This window comes from Argopecten irradians, chromosome 3, assembly GCF_041381155.1.
Source record: "Argopecten irradians isolate NY chromosome 3, Ai_NY, whole genome shotgun sequence".
NCBI lineage: Eukaryota > Metazoa > Mollusca > Bivalvia > Pectinida > Pectinidae > Argopecten > Argopecten irradians.
The window spans coordinates 19,699,787-19,722,954 of record NC_091136.1 but is presented as its reverse complement, the minus strand read 5'-3'; the positions used below and the strand labels follow the sequence as shown (position 1 = coordinate 19,722,954).

Here is a 23,168-nt window from a genome sequence, read left to right as displayed (position 1 = left end):
TATAGCATATGACTTATCTGTGTTAACTTGTAGCCATGGACAACAATGTAAACCTTGGACCAAAGGACACTGTCATCCCAATTCACAAGGTCGCAGAAGTTGTACCTCTCCCATCGAACAACGTTGACAATGACATCCTCGATGACGGTCTGAGGGAGGATGACGGTATGAACAGTTTGGATGAAGAAATAATCGAAAATGAGCATGACACCAACTTTATAGCACATCATATGGAGGACAAGCACACTTTTTCACAGGTATGAATATTTTTAAACTTATGTGTTGGTCATGGAATCCAACAAAAGTTTATTATGAAACGGTTTGTTTTTGACTAATTTCTGTAAGTCCAGAACATTCATGAACTAACTTTTAAATCTGCAAAATGATGAGACTGATCTTAGTCCCTATAGTGATAAGTGTTTCAGATATGGGAAATATTTAATCAAGATATACCTCCATGATTAACTTTTCACATCATTTGCAGCCATTTTCCTGCAATAACTGAAGCAAATGTAGTCAAATTTCCTTAAAACCAAATTAAATGCAATACATAAGGGTGAAAGTTTCCAAAATTGAGTTTTAGTTTGACCCCAAACTAATGTATACTGTTTCAGTAGTTTGACCCCAAACAAGTTATATTGTTTCACTGGTATTGCCCCAAACTAATATATATTGTTTCACTGGTTTGACCCCAAACTAATGTGTATTGTTTTGCACTTCAGAGTATTGGTGGAGCTAGCGGAGTCCAGGTTAGCACTGCTACTGGCAGTATTTTCGGGATCGCCATCGGGAGCGTTGCAGTGTTTGTCATCATTGTTGTCGCAGTGATCATGCTGCGTAAGCACTCACATCGTCGCCCTGTAACCCACGGCTTCGTCGAGGTCGACCCTGCAGCATCGCCCGAGGAGAGGCATGTTGCCAACATGCAAATGAATGGATACGAAAACCCAACATACCAGTATTTTGAACTGAATCAGAACCAAAATGTATAGAAAACCTATTCATTCCAAATTGAAAAGACATAAGACAGATGAAAATCATTTGAAATAGCTACAGAATACCATCTGTGTTGGGAAAAGTCTCCAACTGTCCGCTTATAGCTTTATAAAAATTTGAGTACCATAATGTTTTTTGAACAGAAAAAAACCTTTTATGGATTTTGACCATTGACATGTTGGATTTACAGTTTTGACCATCCAGATATTGGAATTGAAAAGTTGTTGTGAATTTTGGTCATTATTCTGGAAGTTTTCTGAAGTTTTAGTCACTACATCATAAGCTATTAGATTCTCATTAAGTTATTACTGTTTTGATAAGAAGTGAACTGACTGTGTGATTTATTTAAAGCCCCTAAGAGGATTTCTTCATTTAGAAAATTCGCCTTTGACAGTCTATATAAGCTAAAGATCTGATGTTGACTGTAGCAATTGTAACACATTTGATACACACAGCTTTAGACAGTATACATCATAGATATTTCTCAGGCTTGAGCAGAACGTAAGCAGAGTCACTGTGACAAGTTAGAACAATGCATGATTTGGGACTCATTTCTTGAATGCCGTGCTATTTTCGGTTGTCTTTTATTTTCAGATACAAAACGAATCATTCCAATATCTTGTGTGTTTGTGTCAGATACATATGTATGTACCTGACTTGGAGAAAGGAAGATATAGATATTTGTGATATTTTTTAAGTTGCAGGAGTCAGAATTTGGACATGTGTGATGAGACATGGATTGAATTTTGGTTTTCAACATTTTTTAATCTGTTCTCCTTTATATTGCATTGTGCTGGACCACAACACTAAATGGGTCAGTCCATTATCATTTTTTGGGGATACTCAGAATGATATACTTCCTGTAACAACACACATATTCAAATTCTTTCTGGGAACAGAGCTTGTTTCTGACCAAGTGTGAATTGTGTTTTAGCTAATGTACATACTTTTATGTTAGTAGATTCCTATCAACTTACAGGAAACAGTAATCATTGTACATAATATTCTTGCTTGGAGTCCATTACAACTTCGCCTAATGTTCTTCCTCTTTTCCCCCAAAATGTACTATAATAATGTTACATTTTTTTGTATTTCAGTGTTACCTTTACATAATCAATATTATTAATTTCATGTTTATTTTACCAAAACCATACCTTGTGAGATACATAATATCTTGTAGTCATATTTATCTTGTTTATGTATATATTATATGATAGAGCTGCTTTTTAACTTTGTTGCAATTCATGTGGTTGATACATAATGAAATGTATTCCTTTATTGAAAGGAATTTAAATATTTATTTCATTAAAAAAGAAAGCTAGAAATAAGGAAAAAGGGAAGTTTTATTTACATCTATGAATATAAGATTCATACAAGAGTTGTGTGATTTTTTAAGGAAATCTTTGATTTTTTTTTTCGAGATATATTTTAGTGACACAAATTTATGGACATAATTTACTTTATTTGATAATTTTTTATTTGTACATTGAAACCTGAATATTTACAAAAAAAATATATACCATATTAAATTGAGGTTGTATATATTAGTTGTTGACGTAAACAGTGATTTTCATCATCATACAATTAAAGTTGAATACCATCAGGAGACAACGTAGATAGGTTGTGGTTGTTATGGTGATCGTTGCGATTTCACGTAGAAGTAATCATTTTCGATGTGTTTCCCTTTATTTTTTGTGCCAGTAAACTATCACCTTATCTAATGCTTCATTCCTTTGACATAAACAGAAGAAAACCTTGATCTGAAGAATATATATATAAATTCAAATTTTATGGAATATGATGGTTTTCAAGGGGATAAAACAGCATTATTATCCTTGTGTAATTTTTTGATACCAGGTTAAGGAAATATTTGCCCATTTTATTGAAAAAATCAAGAAAAAAAAGTAAAATTTGGACAACAATGAAAAAAATTAATCTATGACTTGAAAAATAAAGAAAATTGCAATTTTAGAAAGAGAACTAATATCAGCCTTTTTGAAGTAAAGGGAGGGGAGACAACTCTGGATCGTTGTGGTGCCACCTGTTTAACATCAAGTTTTAGTTGAGTGTACAAGATTTGGACTTTGATGTTCCTAGTTTGTTTCACCGAAAGATGTCTTGACAGCTATAGCTCAATGTTGGTACTGAAACAGGCCTGAATACTTTACCCCTACCTTATACTACATCCTGGTCAAATTCTATTAATAGATAATTATATCTGTTAGAATATCTAGTGATTGAATGTATTAAAATTTGGTTTTGTGATCAATAAGAATGAGAAATAATTTATTTTGTGATGGAGAAATCTATTACATGAAATCCCCTACATCTCGGAATAATATTACACTCAGAACAATGCCTGTTTTTGATCCAACATTGAGTACTATTATATCACTTGAGCAACAAAATCCATCTAGTGAAAAAATACATGGTAACAATTGATAAATTGGATCATTTAATTGGTGTAAATAATGAAAGCTTTAATCCCTGAGGTGAAACAAACTACTAGAACAGTATCTTTTAAGTTTTCTGGTAGTCTTCAGTGTTGTTCTAGCTTCGAGTTGTCTACAATGTTTTTACAGGGAAAATGTGTACCTATGTATGTATAAAACACATGTATGATTTTGTTAATAAAACTTGTACACTCAGTGTCAGTTGTACTGTTTTTTATTTAGGTCTGGGACTGGTAACATCCGAAACATAAATCTAAGAGCAACATGCTTATACGGACTTTACAGATGCTCAACCGCCGATAGAGCATAAATGATATTCATCATTTGAACAATAATTGATGTTTAATCGTGTATATATATGTCTAATTAACACAAACAATATTAGTGTAAAATAATTTGCCTTTGGTGCATGTGCAATCTGTACTTAATTCCATATAGTGCCACGGAATTTTTTCGGGATGGAATTAATTATTTTTCATATTTTTATCTTGAAGTAAACTTAGAAGCTCAAACTTTTCAATGGTGTAAAGTAAGTAACTTTTGTAACTGAAGAAAAATACATGTTCTAAATTGTCTGCTCCTGTTTTTGATAGTGAAAAAAAAAAACATCAGTCAGCGGTGGAGCATCTTTAACAGTCATTTGAGTTATGATACATGTATATCTTATTTGAACAGATTTGACCCACGTGGCCTTGAAATCACACCAACATGCTTGTGATCAAATATTGGTTCAATCCTCTTACTGTATCTTTATTTGTACACATGAGCCCGCTACCTTGGCAACTCTTCACTCCAGAGCCTTTTGGTAACCATGAGTATTAACCTAAAGGAAGGTCAAGGTCATTTTGAAAGTCCATCACTCCAGCTTGATGTAGATCCAATACCAGAGATTGGTACTATTAAACATTCTTATTCTGGAATCTGAATTCTATGAATTTATTAACACGCCTGTCTTCTTTGGGAAGGTCTTCTGAACCTTTCCTGTAAGAGATAATGATAAAAATTCCTGGATGACTGAGAAGAGTGACCGCAATCTAACAATATATATCGCAAATGACAATAATTCAGAAACAGTACATAACATAAGTTACTTGGTCCATATGGTTTCAATAATATCGAAATAAAAGAAGAACCACTTCTGTAGTATGTATCCCCTCTTCTATCTTCTAGAGAAGTAGTTAAAGTTATAGAAATGTCTCGTCTCATGGATATAACAATGTTTTACAAATGTGTGATACATGATTTTGGCATTGTATCCCATATTACATGAATTGAAGTAATAATGCATCTCAAAAGAAAGAAGGCTTATGCATATTTACTGTAAAAGATTAATGTGGCATGAGTATGAAAAGAGTTAAAAAATGGCTGACTTTTGTTAAAAGTTTTTTCATCCAGAACTTACAATTCGGTTCCCTTGATAATAATTTTAAAATGCCCAGCTGGGCACTAATCACAGCCAATATGGTACCATTAGTATATTTAGCATCATATCCCTATTATTTTTGGAAACACAAAATATGTATAAAAATTGTTACTTTTAAAGAATTACAGTAATAAGTATATCTTTCAGTTACCTCCCCTGATTGTACAATCTGTGTAAGGAGAGAACTAGGCTGATGTCATAACATGTTAACATCATTTTGTCAAGGAAGTCTTGAAATTGAAAGTAGAATCCTACCAACTATTATTACTGCTCTCTGTCAAAACAAGTCTGTAGTCTGCCAAATTTGTTTACATCAACTTATTTTCTTAAATCACTTTTAAGTAAGCATAAAGGTATTTAACTGTTTTAAGAACATCTTTCACTTCCAGAAGAGTTATGGTCAAGTTTACCTTTGATCTCTGAGCCTTGTGATTACAAGCAGAGAGTTATGTAAAGAACTAGTGAAAATTTTATATGTGGCATTTCTAGAATGTGCACTGTAACTTTCATCAGTCAAATGACCAGGTATTACAAGTACACAAACGTGTAGAAGTGTAGGATTGTCTTCGAAATGAAAGTCATATATCAAAGCTGAAAGTAACATCTTCATTGTTTGTGTAACAATATCTTTAATACATACACTTGAAGAAATGGACAGATTGAAAATGCATTTTTTTAAACAAACAAAAAGATAAAATGCAGTGTTATTAAATTGGTCACTGGAGTTGGACTTGTAGACAAAACAGATCTTTGTCTCTCAATCCTGTATCAGGTGAGCACCATGTAAACTGATTCTTCCATTAGCTCTCAAATTTTTGGTTGTAAGTACTAACAAAAGCTTGGGGGTTTTCTCCAGGTTCTCTAGATTTCCCACACCTCCAATCCTCGATACTCCAGAGGTTCCGATCACTTACGATCTCTACACCCCTGGACTATCTCATCGTAAAACTGGAGGCAACAGAACAGAACAGAACAGAACAGATAATTTAGTCCTTTGATGTACATCAAAAGAGCCGTATAACGGTACACTGTGGTTGACTATGTGGCTTTGAAGTTGGGCGTCGCTCTCTCTGTAGTCTTCAAAGGAAATCTTTGCTGGTCTGTGATTGGTCAAATATTTTCAGCTGAGCTGCCTTCAATTTCACTATGAGATAGTCCAGGGGTGTAGAGATCGTAAGTGATCGGAAGCCCTGGAGTATCGAGCATGCACACCTCCTAACTCTGACACATCCTTAAAATACCAAGTGTTTGATTGGTAAGGACAGACCTGTTCACTTTTGTCTTAATTGGTTCAAATTCTAGCTTAGTCCTTCCAACTTCATCATAGATTCAACTGTATCCATGACTTGTAAAGAATAAGATATAAGACAGCTTTTGTTTATTATTTATTCTATAGCTCCCTCTGATGACACACACACACACACTATGATGTCTGTAGACCATACTGCATCACAGCCAACAGCTTACTGAATGGAGTACCCACAAAGTCTGTGTATTGATGTTTGGTAAACTCCTTGCCTTTCCAGGGTTGTGACAGAATCTTATTGTACAGGCTGTTTCCTGTATCCAACCAGGCTTGATTTTTAACTCCGTCTTTGGAAGAGAAGTCCAAAGTATTTAGTTGGAAAAACACAAAATTGAGGCCAGTTTCTCCAACACTGACACTTTGTATACATATAGGCTTGGGTAGTATCTGTACATCCTCCTGTGTAGTAAAGAATAAAACCACTATTAATCAGTCTTGTTTTAATTCACACAAAACATAGAGAATGTAGCATATAGGTGTACTGATCTACACATAAAACATCATGTAACCCTGTTTTTATAACCTACCCTATACGTTTCTACAAACAAAACATCATGTAACCCTGTTTTGATAACCAACCCTATAAGTTTCTACACACTAAACATCATGTAACCCTGTTTTGATAACCTACCCTATACAAGACACAAAAAAATCATGTAACCCTGTTTTGATAACCTACCCTATACGTTTCTACACACTAAACAATATGTAACCCTGTTTTGATAACCTACTCTATACATTTCTATACAAAAAACATTATGTAACCCTATTTTGATAACCTACCCTATACGTTTCTAGACAGAAAACATCATGTAACCCTGTTTTTATAACCTACCCTATACGTTTCTAGACACAAAACATCATGTAACCCTGTTTTGATAACCAACCCTATACGTTTCTAGACACAAAACATCATGTAACCCTGTTTTGATAACCAACCCTATAAGTTTCTACACACTAAACCATATGTAACCCTGTTTTGGTAACCTTCCCTATATGTTTTTACAAACAAAACATCATGTAACCCTGTTTTGATAACCTACCCTATACGTTTCTAGACACAAAACATCATGTAACCCTGTTTTGATAACCAACCCTATAAGTTTCTACACACTAAACAATATGTAACCCTGTTTTGATAACCTTCCCTATATGTTTTTACAAACAAAACATCATGTAACCCTGTTTTTATAACCTACCCTATACGTTTCTAGACACAAAACATCATGTAACCCTGTTTTGATAACCAACCCTATAAGTTTCTACACACTAAACAATATGTAACCCTGTTTTGATAACCTTCCCTATATGTTTTTATAATTCAATTTTGCTTGTTTCGAGCATTTTCATTGGCTTAAAAATTTACTTTATCAGCCCATAAAGGAAAAAATGGCGTCGCCGTTTATAACGTTGCTTCTGATTGGCTGAGATGACGGTGTAATGATTTCATAGACAAAAGAGTCCCATAATGAATTTTGAATATTGAAGAGATTATCTTTAGTAAATTGAATTATAAGGATTAATTTGAATATATTTTTTATGTTATGGAGATATAACACAAAAATCTTGTGTGTACTCTCATCATAAACCGCTTCGCAGTTTATTTAGAGTACACTCAGATTTTTGTGTTATATCTCCATAACATAAAAAATCTATTCAAGTTAATCCTTAAACAAACAAAACATCATGTAACCCTGTTTTTATAACCTACTCTATACGTTTCTAGACTTAAAACATCATGTAACCCCGTTTTTATAACCTACCCTATACGTTTTTACAAACAAAACATCATGTAACCCTGTCTTGATAACCTACTCTATACGTTTCTATACAAAAAACATTATGTAACCCTATTTTGATAACCTACCCTATAAGTTTCTACACACTAAACAATATGTAACCCTGTTTTGATAACCTTCCCTATATGTTTTTACAAACAAAACATCATGTAACCCTGTTTTTATAACCTACTCTATACGTTTCTACAAACAAAACATCATGTAACCCTGTTTTGATAACCTACTCTATACGTTTCTATACAAAAAACATTATGTAACCCTATTTTGATAACCTACCCTATACGTTTCTAGACAGAAAACATCATGTAACCCTGTTTTTATAACCTACCCTATATGTTTCTAGACACAAACATCATGTAACCCTGTTTTGATAACCAACCCTATACATTTCTAGACACAAAAAATCATGTAACCCTGTTTTGATAACCAACCCTATACATTTCTAGACACAAAACATCATGTAACCCCATTTTTATAACCTACGCTATACGTTTCTACAAACAAAACATCATGTAACCCTGATTTGATAACCTACTCTATATGTTTCTATACAAAAAACATTATGTAACCCTGTTTTGATAACCTACCCTATACGTTTCTATACAAAAAACCATTATGTAACCCTGTTTTGATAACCTACACTATACGTTTCTACACAGAAAACATCATGTAACTGTTTTGATAATCTACCCATACATTTCTACACAGAAAACATCATGTAACCCTGTTTTAATAACTTACCCCATACTTAAGCTGTGCCTGTGCTATTGTGTAACCCAGACAAAACATCATGGACCTGGCCTGTCGTTGTTCATCTCTCCAGAGATCACAGTTTCCTGTTATTAATGTGTGAGGATGAAAAGCTGTGTTGTTCTTGAAGCCTGAAATAAACAGAAAAAATTTAAAATTTAGAACTGTGAGCCATTGGCTATCAAAAAAATACGAGATAATGATTATTTAAAAAAAATACCTGTATACAATGACGTGGTTACCAGGGCAACCAAAACTTTGGCAAAAGAAATCCTGCATGCACATCTACAAAATTAAATGGTCTAAAACATTGCTGCCAATTCCATTAAAACTGACCCAGTAGTTCAGGAGTTGTCCGGTCTAATGTTTTTTAACAAAATTTATGTACACATAGTGACCTGGTTACCATGGCAACCAGATGTTTGACAACAGCAAACCTGCATGCACATTTATATATACACATGGTGACTAAAAATGCTACAAAGTTTCACTGAAATTCACCCGGTTGTGCTGGTTATAATCACATTACCATAATACCTGTTCACATTGCTTACTTAGTTTTTTAATATATAGCTTCACCCCTAAAAAATCATTTAGATTCTTCTTAATCAAAGACTACACGAGTCTATTACGACATTTCAGGGGTGAATGCCGAGTTAAATGATTTGCTATTCCAATCATCCATAGGCATTCGATATACAAAATTACCGAATTTGGTACAATAAATTTCATATTTCATTGGTGTTTTTTGTAACTAGATCCTATGTCACATGAAGTTACTACTTACCTATGCTGTTGGTTAAGCTGTAATGGTGGGTAGAGTTGAGATCTATTGTTGGCAAGACCGGAAACATGTCAGGTAAGACCTCATCAGCTGTGTTATCAACTTTATCAGAAAACGGAGGCAGGGCATGGTTACCCGTAAGCAAGAAGTTCGGAGTGGTCTTTATATTGATCTGCTCACCTATAAGTAAACAAGAAAGATGCATGGAGTTAATAATCCTATTTTCATCCTGCAAAGGTCTTCATCGTGGTATGGCTTGAAGACAAGAACACTATCTGTACACCACAGCCCATAAATACCAAAGTCATTTCATTATACACAGTGTATTCCATTTAGCAGAACATTCTAGTTATTCTGGTATGATCCCAATGTTCCACTAAAATGGAACACAATGTTCAGCTAGAACAAGCCGGTTTGTATGGCTTGTCATGTTTAAGGTTTTAAAGTCTGAGTTTATGAGTATACCTGGCTGTATACCTACCCATGTAAGTGTAGCGAGTGTCCAAGGCCGGCTGTATACCTACCCATGTAAGTGTAGTGAGCGCCCAAGGCTGGATGTATACCTACCCATGTAAGTGTAGTGAGTGTCCGAGGCCAGCTGTCTACCTACCCATGTAAGTGTAGTGAGTGTCCAAGGCCGGCTGTATACCTACCCATGTAAGTGTAGCGAGTGTCCAAGGCCAGCTGTATACCTACCAATGTAACTGTAGTGAGTGTCCAAGGCCGGCTGTATACCTATCCATGTAAGTGTAGTGAGTGTCCAAGGCCGGCTGTATACCTACCCATTTAAGTGTAGCGAGTGTCCAAGGCCGGCTGTATACCTACCCATGTAAGTGTAGTGAGTGTCCAAGGCTGGCTGTATACCTACCCATGTAAGTGTAGTGAGCGTCCAATGCTGGCTGTATATGAAGCTGTGTGTCTGTTACAGACGCTGGGTAATGTAAATGGATTATACTGCTGGCCAAACGTATGAGGTTAGTATTAAGTATCCGGCTACAAAATAAGAAAATTCAGACTCTCATCACTTTGTCTACATATATATCCAGGAATGAAGATTTCATTTAACCAAAAATTACTGTCTACAGCACGTAAACAAAGGGGAACAATGTGTCCTTTGTTTACAATGGCTATACAACAACACTCGAAAACCATCTTAAAGTGTACACTTATTGTATGTACCTTTAAAGCATTAAATAATGGACTAACTTGGAAATTTTGATTCCAAAAGAGGTAAAGGGTATATAGTGTTATACTCCTGTAGGCAGATAAAGGTATACTTAAGCAATTACCTGTTACCAGATTGGGTATATAGTTGATATGAACCTAATCCAGATGGAAGATAATTATAAATAAGACTAGAAGTAGAATACTTACATACTCCTGTTGGTAGGGATGCCATATTCTCGGTTGAACTTCCACTTAATACATGACTTGTCAATCCTTTTAGGCAGTTTTTCCTTAGCCGGGTCCCAAACCTGGCTCTGTAGGATCAACCTCTTCAGGAGCTCATTCTGAAACAATCACTTGAATTAAGATCTTAACGGTCCAAGGATCACTGCCTAACTTTTAACTACAGGTATATGCAGGTCTGCAACTAGCTGTAAAGTTTATACAGCTTCTTGTAGGTCAGCTCAAACTAGTTTTCTGAACAAAAAAGAAATCACTTCCCATGATATTGTATACGTTTTTGCCAAAGTCCATCAACATAAAACTCCAGAGGCTTAAGTTTGACATAAGCTTGATCCGTTGCAGAGGATAGTTTGCACATTAATGTTACATTTTCACATTACCATACATGCTATATTTTTCTAGGGGTGGTAAGGGAGATTGATAACCATTTTAAGGGATTTTGGTCTCAAATAAGGGAGGTTTATGTGCGACATATATAAATAAATTCTATATCGGCCTTTTTATGATGAAATTCTTTGCAAAATAAACACCAACACATAATTTGATGTTCTGTAACAATTTTGCTTCATTTAGGTATCATTTTTCACATTGCATTTGCTTTCTTTTCTTTTTGGAATACAGCATTAGTTGGAGTGTAGCTGAAATAATCTGCATTCATATTGAATTTTACCGACATAAATGCATGGTTTTGCAAAAGTAGTCACATCCCTTTACGTATATACATATACACCCAGTTCTGGAGCGATTTTATTGTTTAAAATATCACACTGGGCTTTTCCATATATCTTTCACAATAATGGATAATGAACTTAAATAATAATCTTAATTTACAAGCACTAAATTAAGAAAATACTGATAATTGTTATAGTACTAGAAAATCCTGAAATTTATACAAATCCGGACCGACTATTACAATTACCCAAAATGGTGGCCATTACGATAGCAAAGCTTGTGACATCTATCAGATATAGATAGGCCTATTTAAGATTAAAAATGTGAGTAAATCATTTACAGTAATCTGTTGTAAACAGTATTTGTTTTGTTGTAATGCTCACTAGCTGTAGTGCTAAAATTTATTGAAAGGCCAGCTGATTGTTTTCTAGCCAGCTGATCGGCTGCTTGACTTCAGTTTACGTAATACACAAACATGAGTTATCGTAACACCACAAGGCTGAAGCCAAGGTGGAAATACCCCAAGGCTGCAAATTAGGGCCAATGGGGTGTTGGTCAGGGGGTCAGAGAGTGGTTACTCTAGTGCTTAAGTTAACCTATCATGTGCACAAATATGTCGGCAAAAATAAAACGGAGAGGTTTACAGAGTACAGGAATTTAGACTCTCCTCTCTGGGAGGTAAGAGTGTAGCAATTCTGACTTGGGTTGATCACAGGCAACCAAGCAGTTCAATAAGAGATCCCATTGGGATCTCGAAGCAACTGTATTGCTAAAGCATCCAGCAAGTGTTCAGCATGTCACTGCTTTGAATCCTGGAACCTTGGTCTGGCCATGTATTTTTCTCCTTCTATTACATAATGTTAAAATTAGGTAAAGATGGCAACTGTTACCTAAAGTTACCAATTCCAATTTACTCTGCTTCAATCTTAAAATAAGTCATAATTTCCTTATCAGCACACCATGAACTTGACCTTATTGATTTTCCAAATATGATTTTGCCTTGATAATTGACCTTGATAATTGACCTTGGCCTCACCTGTTGAGGATGTTGAACTTTATCTATAAGACTAAATACACCATCTGGCATTCCACTGTAGATTACACACTTGGTAAGATTCTGTGCTTGTTTTAATCCTGAAATAAATTAAAAGACATGGTACCATTGAAAAGAAACCTGTAATTATAATTCATGATTATTAACAAAATTATGGACTGATATACTTTTTGTTTAAAATATCAATCAAACTAGAAACATGTCTGTTAGACATTAAGTGCTTGCTAAATACTTTCTTAAACCTTAATTTCCAGTACAACATGCACCTACTGTGAAATCATTTATTTTCGTTGGGCTCAATTTTCGTGGATTCTAAAATTTCACAATTTCGATGGCACTTAAATTCGTGGAGAAGACCTTACACATTACTGTTAAAATACACAGTCGACACTGTCACCTGTATAGTTTTATCTCTCAAGCGGAACTAAGCTCTACAACACAACACAGTTACAATCACAATCTAGAATCGGTACTCAGCCAGTGTTTTTACAGATGTGTCCAACATACAATTATCGTGTCACATTGATAGAGTCATGATATACTCAATCAATTATTTGTTAGTACATGTATATGTGTCTATGAAATTCTGAACACTATCTTTGTTTGAACAATATTTTCCAACCTTGAACTTGTCATGCTTGTCCCTGAAATAGACCTTATTTAGTGAGGTAATAATCATCCTACAATGTTTGAGCGCATAAAGTTACATGACATTGGTATATATATTTTCGTGGGGATGTAAATTCGTTGATTTTGGTCAAAAAACGAAATCCACGAAAATTAAACCCCCACGAAAATTAATGATTTCACAGTATAAGCCTTGCTGGGAGATATTTCGCATGTAAAAAATGTAACATATTTAATAAATAGATGTATACCCACAAGCCTTTATGAAATCCTCCTCGGTAACAGGTGTACGTAGCACTATCTATCGCTCATTACCCCACCTGTCCTGAGAACAATTGAATACCTTCCAAACCTGTCCTAAGAAGAATTAATACCCTCCAAACCTGTCCTGAGAACAATTAATACCCTCCCCATCTGTCCTGAGAACAACTGAATCCTCTCTCCACCTGCCATAAGAACAATTGAATCTCCTTCCCACCTATCCTAAGAACAATTGAATCTCCTTCCCACCTGTCCTAAGAACAATTGAATCTCCTTCCCACCTGTCCTAAGAACAATTGAATCCCCACCCCACCTGTCCTAAGAACAATTGAAACTCCTTCCCACCTGTCCTAAGAACAATTGAATCTCCTACCCACCTGTCCTAAGAACAATTGAATCTCCTTCCCACCTGTCCTAAGAACAATTGAATCCCCTTCCCAACTGTCCAAAGAACAATTGAATCCCCTTCCCACATGTCCTAAGAACAATTGAATCTCCTTCCCACCTGCCATAAGAACAATTGAATCCCCCTTCCCAATTGCCTAAGAACAGTTGAATCTCCTCCCCATCTCTTCTGAGAACAATTAAATTTTCTCACAACCTGCCCTGAGAACAACTTAAACACAAAATGTACCGTGCATGCTTAGTGAAGCTTTTCACACCATGACCAGAAGACAATAGTTTCTGTAATAGAGAATTACCTTCAATAAAGCGATTATTATCTGTGAATTCCCACACGGGCTCTACATTATACCCTGGCCTCTGCTCTGTATTATCAGATACTTCTGGTTCCAGCTGCTGTGTGACAATTCTCTCAGTCCTGAACGGGTCTGTGATTCCTATACCTGTAATTAATGTGGATATATTTGTATATATTAAATACAGTTTACTTTATACATTAAAACAGAAATATTAGCTTTTCTATTTCTAATATTGTTGCTCAAAATGTTATTCAAAACTGTTCATCTCTGAACTATGTTTTAGTTATGGTATTTCAGGAGAAAAAAACCGGACTCATCACAGGCATGTACAGAGATTTTTTAATTATTAACTTAATTTGACATTCTGACAACAAACTAATCATTTGTCTTTTGTATTATTAATTACCTAAATTTAACAGATTCATCCCAACAACCCATCAATATATATTATGCTGACATCAATTTGCAACTTTACAGTATGTTTTATAAGTATAATATTTGTTTTTGAGGATGGGCATTTTGAAGAAAGGGTTAATAGCTTTCATGTAATTTTAAGTACATTAGAATATTCTTCAATATTTAACCTTCAAATTCCAAGTGTAAACCTCTTTTTCAGGTATGATCCTGTATGTCAATACAGTTTCATTTCTAGGCATGATATATTTATAAGATTATAGAAAATGCATAAAATATATCCATTAATCCTTTAAATAAAATGCTAAGCTATAAACTTAGGATAATGTTTGAATAAATTGCTTACATTTGAAAGACATGTGCACCAATCTTATATACTGTAAGACTCTTTCATATGAATATGAAGGATATAGGGATATTCTACCCGATGGTCACAAAATGTTGTAAAACCCCAGGCTTGCCGAGGGTTTTAGAACATTTTGTGATCCCGTGGGTAGAATATCCCTATCCTTCTGTTTATATCCACATATGAAAGAGTATTTTTCTCTCATACCTCAACGTTTTATTGCAATTTTACTACTACAATTTGTTCCGCCATTTTGAAATCATTTCGAAAAAAACGCGACTGCAAGCAATACTGCATACATGAAAATTGCGTGATATTTCTATTGTATGTATCTTTTAAAGTAAATCCAGCTTAAGTTCTGAAAAAAATGTTGAAACTGTACCGAAAAAATCGTAATATTGTTGACGCTGTGACGTCATGAGGCTTTATTGCATGGGTAGCCATGCAATACAGCCTCAGGCGACATGGGTGTATTGCCCTAGACCAGCCAGTATTACACGTGTAGGTATGAGAGAAGTGTATATATATATAATGTTGTTTTAACATTCAAACTTCGTCTTACCTTTTTTCACCAATCCTTCGGGTATATCAGCCACATTAAAAGGTTTACTTGGGTACTTTCTAGCCCATACTTTTTTAAAAGGTCTGGCAATTTGCTTCAAAAGTGGTGGTGTTAACTTCATCTTGGATTACGTATATATATACCTTGTCTGAAAAAATGAATGTAGAATAAACTAACTGTTTGTCTGTGCCTTAAAATCACAAACAGATAGTCAAAATATGAAATATAAAATTAGGAATTCTTTTACAGAGGAAATAGCACAAAATGAGACCTGCTGAAGGTTTTACAACATTTTATAATGCTGACTCTCATACAATTTATACAACTATTACATGATTGTATGTACATGTATGATTATCAAGTATTCAAGTTCACTCTAAAATACATCAACTTGCCTCTGAATTACTTCTGTGCAGCGTACTGACTCAGACAGTGAGACAGTATTAATATTTATGTCAAGGATTTATAAGTGAGAAGGATTTGTCACAGTCTCTTTACACTTATACATCATGCGAGACGCCTATGAACCAGAAATAAAAACCATTTTTCTGCATCAGTAGCGATCTCAACAAATACCATGTACTTGTCTTATTGTGTCAAAAGAAACACTCATGTAAGGCTTATTAAATTTCACCATAGCTAGTCCTTGGTTTAAGAACGAAAGATTTAGAAGAAAAGTCTTAAATTTTCATTAAAATAATATGATAGCTCATGAAATGACAGCCCACTTCAGAAAGTAAGACGGTAAGCCTAGCACCCGCAAGCTACATCAAAAGTTGAACCGGCGGATATCAAAGGAACCCCAACATCACGGTCAGTGCAGAAACACAAAAGCGCTCGTGACATATATTCGTCCAAAACCCTGAGTGACAAATCATTCTCACTTATAAATCCTTGTGTGTGTTTTACTGAAATGACAGTGTCATTAGACAAAAATTAACATTTTTGTTTACGAATGTATCATACAAAATTCAATGAAAATGCCATTTTGCCAGGTTCTGTTTGTAGACAATGTACCATGTTTCTGGCCTACCTTTTCTGATCTATTAGAGTTATTTCCCTTCTTTTCACTCCGTCAGACGTCCGGAGTGAAAACAAATGATTAAATCCAGTGCTGACGGAGTAAAACGAAGAAAAGTAACTGTGGTAGATATGAATTTAACTTCCTTACACAAATGCATATGAAATTCAGAGAACAGAAGACAATAGTCCTCTGAATACGGGGACGTGTTGGATTTCAATATGACAGAAGGCCTATATGCCTGCTCGACACTACCAGTATAAAAATATTCGTTTACTTTTCCCGTTTCGTAGATAGCCTATTAACGTCGATACATCTGAATGAAAGGTACGTTGAAAAACGATCAAAAGATACTTACAATATGCGTCTAGACGAGCGATTTGTCGAGCTCGATTGTCAATATGACCCCATGCTTCCGGACTGGGGATCAGCTAGTTATCCGACATGCTTAAAACAAAAGTTATGCATCATTCAAGCTCATTTGTTCTTAAAAGGAATATAAATAATTCATTTAATTTTCACTTTAATTTTGTAATGTAAAAGAGTAAATGATAATAATAATCCATGGGATAAATTTATTCTGAAATAATCAATATCTCCCTAAACGACCAATATTTGTACCTCCATTCCAAAAGAGTTAGCCGGTGCGCGGTGCGAGCTTGTCGATGCTGACCTGATGCGTCTGATACTTACCTAAAATCTTTGTAAAGGTAATTCAAATCATTGCTAGCCTGTTATCGGTTCCGTACCGATAATCCAAAAATATTGTAGAAAATAGAGTACGTCGTTTGAAAACATTCACGGGACAATTCGTCCCAAGTATCTCCCTTTTATAAAGTGGTTTCATCGTAGACGAGACATTTCGTCCCATATTTACATGATTTCTGACTCTTTGTGGATCAAAGATTTAGGATAATCTAGATCTGTAACAACATGCTTCGACTCCCGTTGCGGTTTGTAAACTTCTCATTCTATACGACATTTTGTCAATAACTAAAAGGCCCGGGTACTGATATTGAGCCTGTAACGTGCTGAAGAGCTACATTGTACCAAGTTTGTTCAAATGAATGACCTTGACCTTTATCCAAGGTCGCAGGAAAGAAGTAGGCTAAAATCTTTACACAACTGCTTGTCAATAACTAACAGGCTCGGAGACCCGATTTTGGGCATGTAACATGCTGGAATGAAGGGTTATGCCGCTACAGATCAACAACTTAGTTATCTCCCTTTGTATATAAATCTAATATGAATTTAAGACAAAGCCTCAGAAGAGCGCAGCTACATGTAAAAGATTATAACATCATAACTTCATATTGTCTACATTTTTCTACAAGATTAACAATGAAATATATTTCATTGACATGCACATAATCTCAATAGTTAGAAAGAATTCGAAATAATCCAAATAGAATTGTTCAATATAATTCAATCTTGTTTTATCAGATGCATAGAAAACTTGGCAATATGCCATGTTATCAAAAATACGCGCAGATCTGTGCCGTCATCTTTGGTGTCAGGTTTTGTGACGTCACTGCTGACACTGTGCCGTGCGGTTGAGAACATACACAGTATATACTGAACCAGTACATGTAAATTAAATCTACTTACAGTAATTTTAAAGCATATCCTGATGACACAATTCGTCTAGTAAAGAAAATTTCCAATCTTGTGCTGATAACGAGAATTAAAACATAACTGACTGCATGAAGGCACAAGACTTTTCCCGCGGGACATGATTTCAAAGTCCAAGGAGTACTGGAATGTATTGGATTCTATATATGCTCACATACGTGTTATGGTTAGTAGAGCTTCACTCTACGCGGCCTTCGGCTGCGCAGAGAGCTGCGCTCTTATTATACCATTCTGGTTTAGAAATAATAGACAGAATAAAAAATGTTCATCTTGATGTATCTTTTTAGAAGAAATATTGTCAGATGATTATTTATAGTGTTATCTCATTGAAGCATGCAGTCCGAAACACAGAGCGTGCACACCCAAGCCAGTCACATTATACAAAGGACGTATATGAGAAGGATAAGTCACACTGGGTTTTGGGCAAGTACCACGCTGTAGCTTCTGTCCTTAAAGCAAGTACTAAACGTTGTGTAATTTAATTAACTCTATAATGTACATTGGTGTTTCGTTTGACTCGATAAGACAAGTATTTGTTGAGAAAAATGTTTTTTATTGCCGGTTCATAGGCGTCTCGCGTGGTGTTTAGTGTAAATTTTAAAGAGACAGTGACACATCCTTCTCATTTATAAATCCTTACATTATACTGACAACAAGCAACCCACTGTCTTTAGGCTGAACACTAAGCAGGAGTGGAATGTACCACGTTTAGCAGTAAATTTAACTCTAACCTATGCTAAAAGGGAAGCAATATCAAGGTACACATTATACAAAGGAAAAAGAAAGTCACTTGGAAACAAAAGAAAAGATAAGATCCCAAATTTAATCGCCTTTTACGATCATACAATTAATGGGGATAGCATGCATAATTCTTACACCCTGATTGCAGGAATGAAATGTATTTACAAATAGGCATAGAAGCATATTTTAACCTGATCTGTGATCAATTCTAGGCATCTTGTGCTTCTGAACACCATTATCCTCTTAATACATATGTACATGTATTATGTATAACATCATCTGATCATGTATAATAATCACTTGATTGAATGTTCTTTTTAAAAGCACAAAAATGTCACAAAAGAGGACGGTGATAGATCATCTTACCCAATAGGTCTGGTATTATTTGTCCATAAATTTGGCATAAACCAAGTTCACATTTTAAATTGAGATTGGACTGAGACTTGTATTGCCTGGAATGAATCCTAGTTATTTAGTTAGTTATAGGTTTTCACCCTACATGGCATTACTTCATACTGGGTCTCACTGTCTAAAGTCTGTGCTCTCACATATTTCTGCATCAGTTTTTGGGCTGGTCTGAAATCCAAGATGGCCATCACAGCTGCTACCCTGGGAAAAAAACAATTTAGAAACTTTTCCATTTCCAGTTGTGTGATTGATCTGAAAATTTCTAAGTTTAAAAATAGCAGTCCACAAAGTGATACTATTATGAAAACTCCTATGGCTGCTTCATTGGCCATGCATTCTGTAGCCAGAGTGCAAGTTTTCAAATAAAAGACCTACATTGTGTAGTTCAAACTTTCAGAATGATTTAACCTTGATTTGGTTATTCTTTAGGTAAAATCTTTTGCGGCATTTGTGGTTTTCATCAGTGTCAAGCGGAAACAATGACAAATTATTTAAAAACATGCCACTCCTTAATTGTAGAAATCTTTACTATATTTAACAGGTAAATTTAATTTGTCTTCCATAACAATTGTTTTTCACCACATGTCTTTTGTTTACAGAATGAAATTTGATCAACAACACTGGCGAAGATGAATGCTCTACGGACATACCATCCTCTGTCGAAATGGAGGTTTACTTCTGTAATTGGGAGTTATTGGAGAAGAGTAAATACAGTCAGCGGGAATGGTTGCTGCAGAAATTTGTCCTTTTACAGTAAAACCTCCTTGTCAAACATAGACATAACAAGTCCTATGTTGAGGATGGTGTCTAAGCGCGGAACTGTTAGGCCAGAAATTCAACAATCTCTTTGTGGCAGATTTCTTCACATGAATCACGGTGGGACGGAGAAATGGAACGATGCATCTGATTCAGGCAATGATGATAAAGACGGTGATAAACGTGCTGCTTTGATGGAGAAGATCGAGGGACAGATTTGTGAGATCATTGAAAGTGTCTTGGAAAAAACACAGGAAAATGAAGTAGTTGGGGGAAATTTGGCAGATGTTTTGGATTATTTAGTTCGACATTTATACAGTATGCGTATTTCCCCATTACAGATTCATCAAATGTTGATCGATAATAAGGAAATATCCAGACATCAACATTTCATACCAATCACACAATTTTTATACAAAAATGGTTTGAATGGGAGAAGGACGTGCAGACTTGTAGCAAAGTATCCAGAGATTTTAGACATACCCAAGGATGTGATTCGGGAAAAGATTGAAAATCTACGTGAACTTGGGTTTATAACCTCAGACATTTTATTAGTTCTTGAAGGTTTTCCTGCTGTGCTACAAATACCTGAGAAAAACTTAAAGAGGCGCATCTCGGATCTTGAGCTCTTGTTTAAGTCTAAAGATGTGTTAGATCTGATTGTTAAGTCACCTACTGTTCTTACTGATGACCCGGAAACGATCCAGGAAAAATTTGATTACGTTTTTCATGAGATGGGCATCACTCAGAGACAGATGATGTACAGTAGTCTGTTCAGACACAGTCTCCGTTACATAAGACAGCGCCATGTCTTCTTAGTTCGTGCAGGTTACTTTAAAAAGGTCTTAAAAAAGGGGCAGATCAACCCTAATCCTATACTGGAAGATATAATTGATATTTCAACCAGGGCCTTCTTAAAGAAATATGGCAACATGACCATGTCTGACTATATGGCATTTTGTGAGTTGTTTGAACGTGAATGTAATGAAATTCAGGACAATATGAAGGAGTATTCTGATGATGAAGAAACACATGTATGGAAGAGATAAATAAAACCATGCAAGAACAGAATATATTTTATGTAAGAGACTGCACAAATAAATTTCAACTGCTACCAGATGTGATTTTCTATTTGCACCGTGGTTGGTTGGCTTTAAATTGATTTTGTTTCTGGTTCTTATGATATGGGTCCAGGGGGTTTCGAGATCCCAAAATGACATTGGTAAAGTACAATTTACTGTCCATGAGTGTACAGTGATTATGACATCACAAAAGTAACATGTACATCAAAATATGACTTCACAATCATCGGAATTGGGACAAATCGACAGGAAATTTTACATTAACCATATCATTTTGAGATCTTGAAACCTTGCAACCTCCATATTGGATTTATTTTGTGGAAAAAATGAACAGGATAGTATGACTTTGGCAGTGTTTTCTTTATTCCTAGTTAAATTATGCTTTAGAAATACTGTAATGAGGAAAACAATGTGGCAAACCTGTAAAGATATAGATTATGATAACAAAAGGTGAGACTTTTACAAAGGAAGGCTGTTCTGTGGCCTCTCTGATAGAATGTAAGCTCAGTGTTTTTCATGAAGTTAACTTTAAAACAATCATATGTAGCTGCATAATTTATGCTAATCAAAACATTTGTCTCTGGACTCCTGGTAGTGTGAGGATTAAAGGTCAATAAGTGATATTAAAGTAAAAAAAAAAATCCTAACATAGAATTCTACCAAATGAAGCATTGATACCTATGATACTTTTTACACTTTCTGATTATACGAAGTGTGTTTGTGAACTTCAACATCAGCTTAAATAACAGCTAAAACATTGGAGTACACAAAATACAATCTGCAGCTGACCCTAAGGTACCTTCATAGAAAATAATTACATTATCACTGAACAGTGTAAATTTATACCCAGATGAATGTTGACCATTCCTGTTGGTCTACATGCAACTCTTGAACAAATCAGAAAACAATGTGGCTGAAGTTTGTCTGTCTAGGTTCCCACATTGGATGTGTAGTTTTAAGGTAACCTGAGACAATCTAAAGTGACCTATATATTCTAATCACCATTTGTCTATCATTGTCCTTTTTTGCATCTAAAACAATATTCTGAATTCATGGAAATTTCGTAGAAACCATCAATGACAAAAGACCAAGAATCTTGGCCATTGAAAATGATGACCTTGCATTTGGACATTCGCCTTTTGAATATTTTTCCAAAGAAAGATCGATAGATCGAGCTAGTCGACTGGGACGAGTCATTGGGAAAGTGTTTGTCGAGCGTTGGATTATGTAATGATAACCCAACGTAATGCGTTCTTATGGGGCCACTTTTCAACGGGGTCCATTTTCAACGGATCGGTGTGAAAAGTGCGCTTAAAGTTCAATTTTCAACGGCATTCGGGGTCTTTTTTCAACCCGAGGTCAGTTTTCAATGGAGGTCCATTTTCAATGTTACATTTGTACATGTACACTGGCCTATGGGAATTTTAACACTAGGCTAATAATGTCCAACATGATCCGACTGAACCCTCGCGGAACCTCTCAGTGGGATATGTCAACTTGCCTGAAGGGACAAAAAAAATTCTCTGAATCTAGGCAAAATGTATCTCATATTGATTGAAACTACAACTTCAAATAGTCTTGGCGTCAGTTTTGATATTCAAGGTAAATAAAAATCGCTTGATCTGGTTTGAAACTTCATTTGAATGCAATAGCTTTTGGTTTGTTGAGTGCATACCTGTATTTGTTATAGTTCTGAAACAGAAGGTTGAGTTTCCGTCATAGTCTGTTTTCACCAGTTAAGCGATTCACTAGCTGCAATATTGTAGCTCAAAAGACTTTTAGACAGATAATGATGTCGTCTTTAGAGCTTCAATTGGTGCCTATTACTGCTAATGGAGCAAAGTAATGGTTATGCAAACCATTATTAAAACGTTTGCATGCATTTTATCTTATTTGTTTTATATCGCTCACCTACTAGACAATAAAACTGAACCGTATAAAATATCAAATTATAAATATGAAAGCCTTTC

General features: G+C 35.2%; 3 protein-coding genes across 7 annotated transcripts in view; 2 read left to right on the top strand and 1 right to left on the bottom strand.

Moving 5' to 3' along the window:
• LOC138317770 (amyloid-beta precursor-like protein) overlaps nucleotides 1-3,645 on the top strand; it is a 39,645-nt gene extending 36,000 nt beyond the window's left edge. For all 3 annotated transcript variants that reach the window (XM_069259655.1, XM_069259654.1, XM_069259656.1), the window contains exons 10-11: nucleotides 34-257; nucleotides 723-3,645. In XM_069259655.1, coding sequence (XP_069115756.1) covers nucleotides 34-257; nucleotides 723-992 — 494 coding nt within the window. In that variant the 3' untranslated portion in view covers nucleotides 993-3,645. The remainder of the gene's footprint in view (nucleotides 1-33; nucleotides 258-722) is intronic.
• Nucleotides 3,646-3,647: 2 nt separating this feature from the next.
• On the bottom strand, nucleotides 3,648-17,090 carry LOC138317771 (large ribosomal subunit protein mL37-like). Its single transcript, XM_069259657.1, has 9 exons — nucleotides 16,938-17,090; nucleotides 15,559-15,706; nucleotides 14,237-14,380; nucleotides 12,630-12,727; nucleotides 10,886-11,022; nucleotides 10,380-10,504; nucleotides 9,515-9,691; nucleotides 8,719-8,858; nucleotides 3,648-6,577 (listed from the first exon to the last, which is right to left on the bottom strand). Exons 2-9 carry the CDS (start codon nucleotides 15,677-15,679, stop codon nucleotides 6,296-6,298), a joined length of 1,224 nt encoding a protein of 407 aa, XP_069115758.1. The 5' UTR covers nucleotides 15,680-15,706; nucleotides 16,938-17,090; the 3' UTR covers nucleotides 3,648-6,295.
• Nucleotides 16,630-21,230, top strand: LOC138317773 (transcription termination factor 4, mitochondrial-like). Of its 3 annotated transcripts, none has more exons than XM_069259660.1 (2): nucleotides 16,630-16,906; nucleotides 19,960-21,230. In XM_069259660.1, exon 2 carries the CDS (start codon nucleotides 19,990-19,992, stop codon nucleotides 21,163-21,165), a length of 1,176 nt encoding a protein of 391 aa, XP_069115761.1. In that variant the 5' UTR covers nucleotides 16,630-16,906; nucleotides 19,960-19,989; the 3' UTR covers nucleotides 21,166-21,230. The 3 variants fall into 3 exon arrangements, with proteins under 3 accessions (XP_069115761.1, XP_069115760.1, XP_069115762.1); XM_069259659.1 differs by lacking the exon at nucleotides 16,630-16,906 and adding an exon at nucleotides 17,186-17,289; XM_069259661.1 differs by lacking the exon at nucleotides 16,630-16,906 and adding an exon at nucleotides 17,418-17,532.
• The last annotated feature ends 1,938 nt before the right edge of the window (nucleotides 21,231-23,168 follow it).

Coding starts and splice junctions, on each gene's coding strand:
- LOC138317771 (XM_069259657.1), bottom strand. CDS start 15,679: ATGAAGTTAACACCACCACTTTTGAAGCAAATTGCCAGACCTTTTAAA. Junction 10,505..10,885: donor ATCCCTACCAACAGGAGTAT/GTAAGTATTCTA, acceptor CTTATTTTGTAG/CCGGATACTTAATACTAACC. Junction 8,859..9,514: donor CAGCTTAACCAACAGCATAG/GTAAGTAGTAAC, acceptor TGTTTATTTCAG/GCTTCAAGAACAACACAGCT.
- LOC138317773 (XM_069259660.1), top strand. CDS start 19,990: ATGAATGCTCTACGGACATACCATCCTCTGTCGAAATGGAGGTTTACT.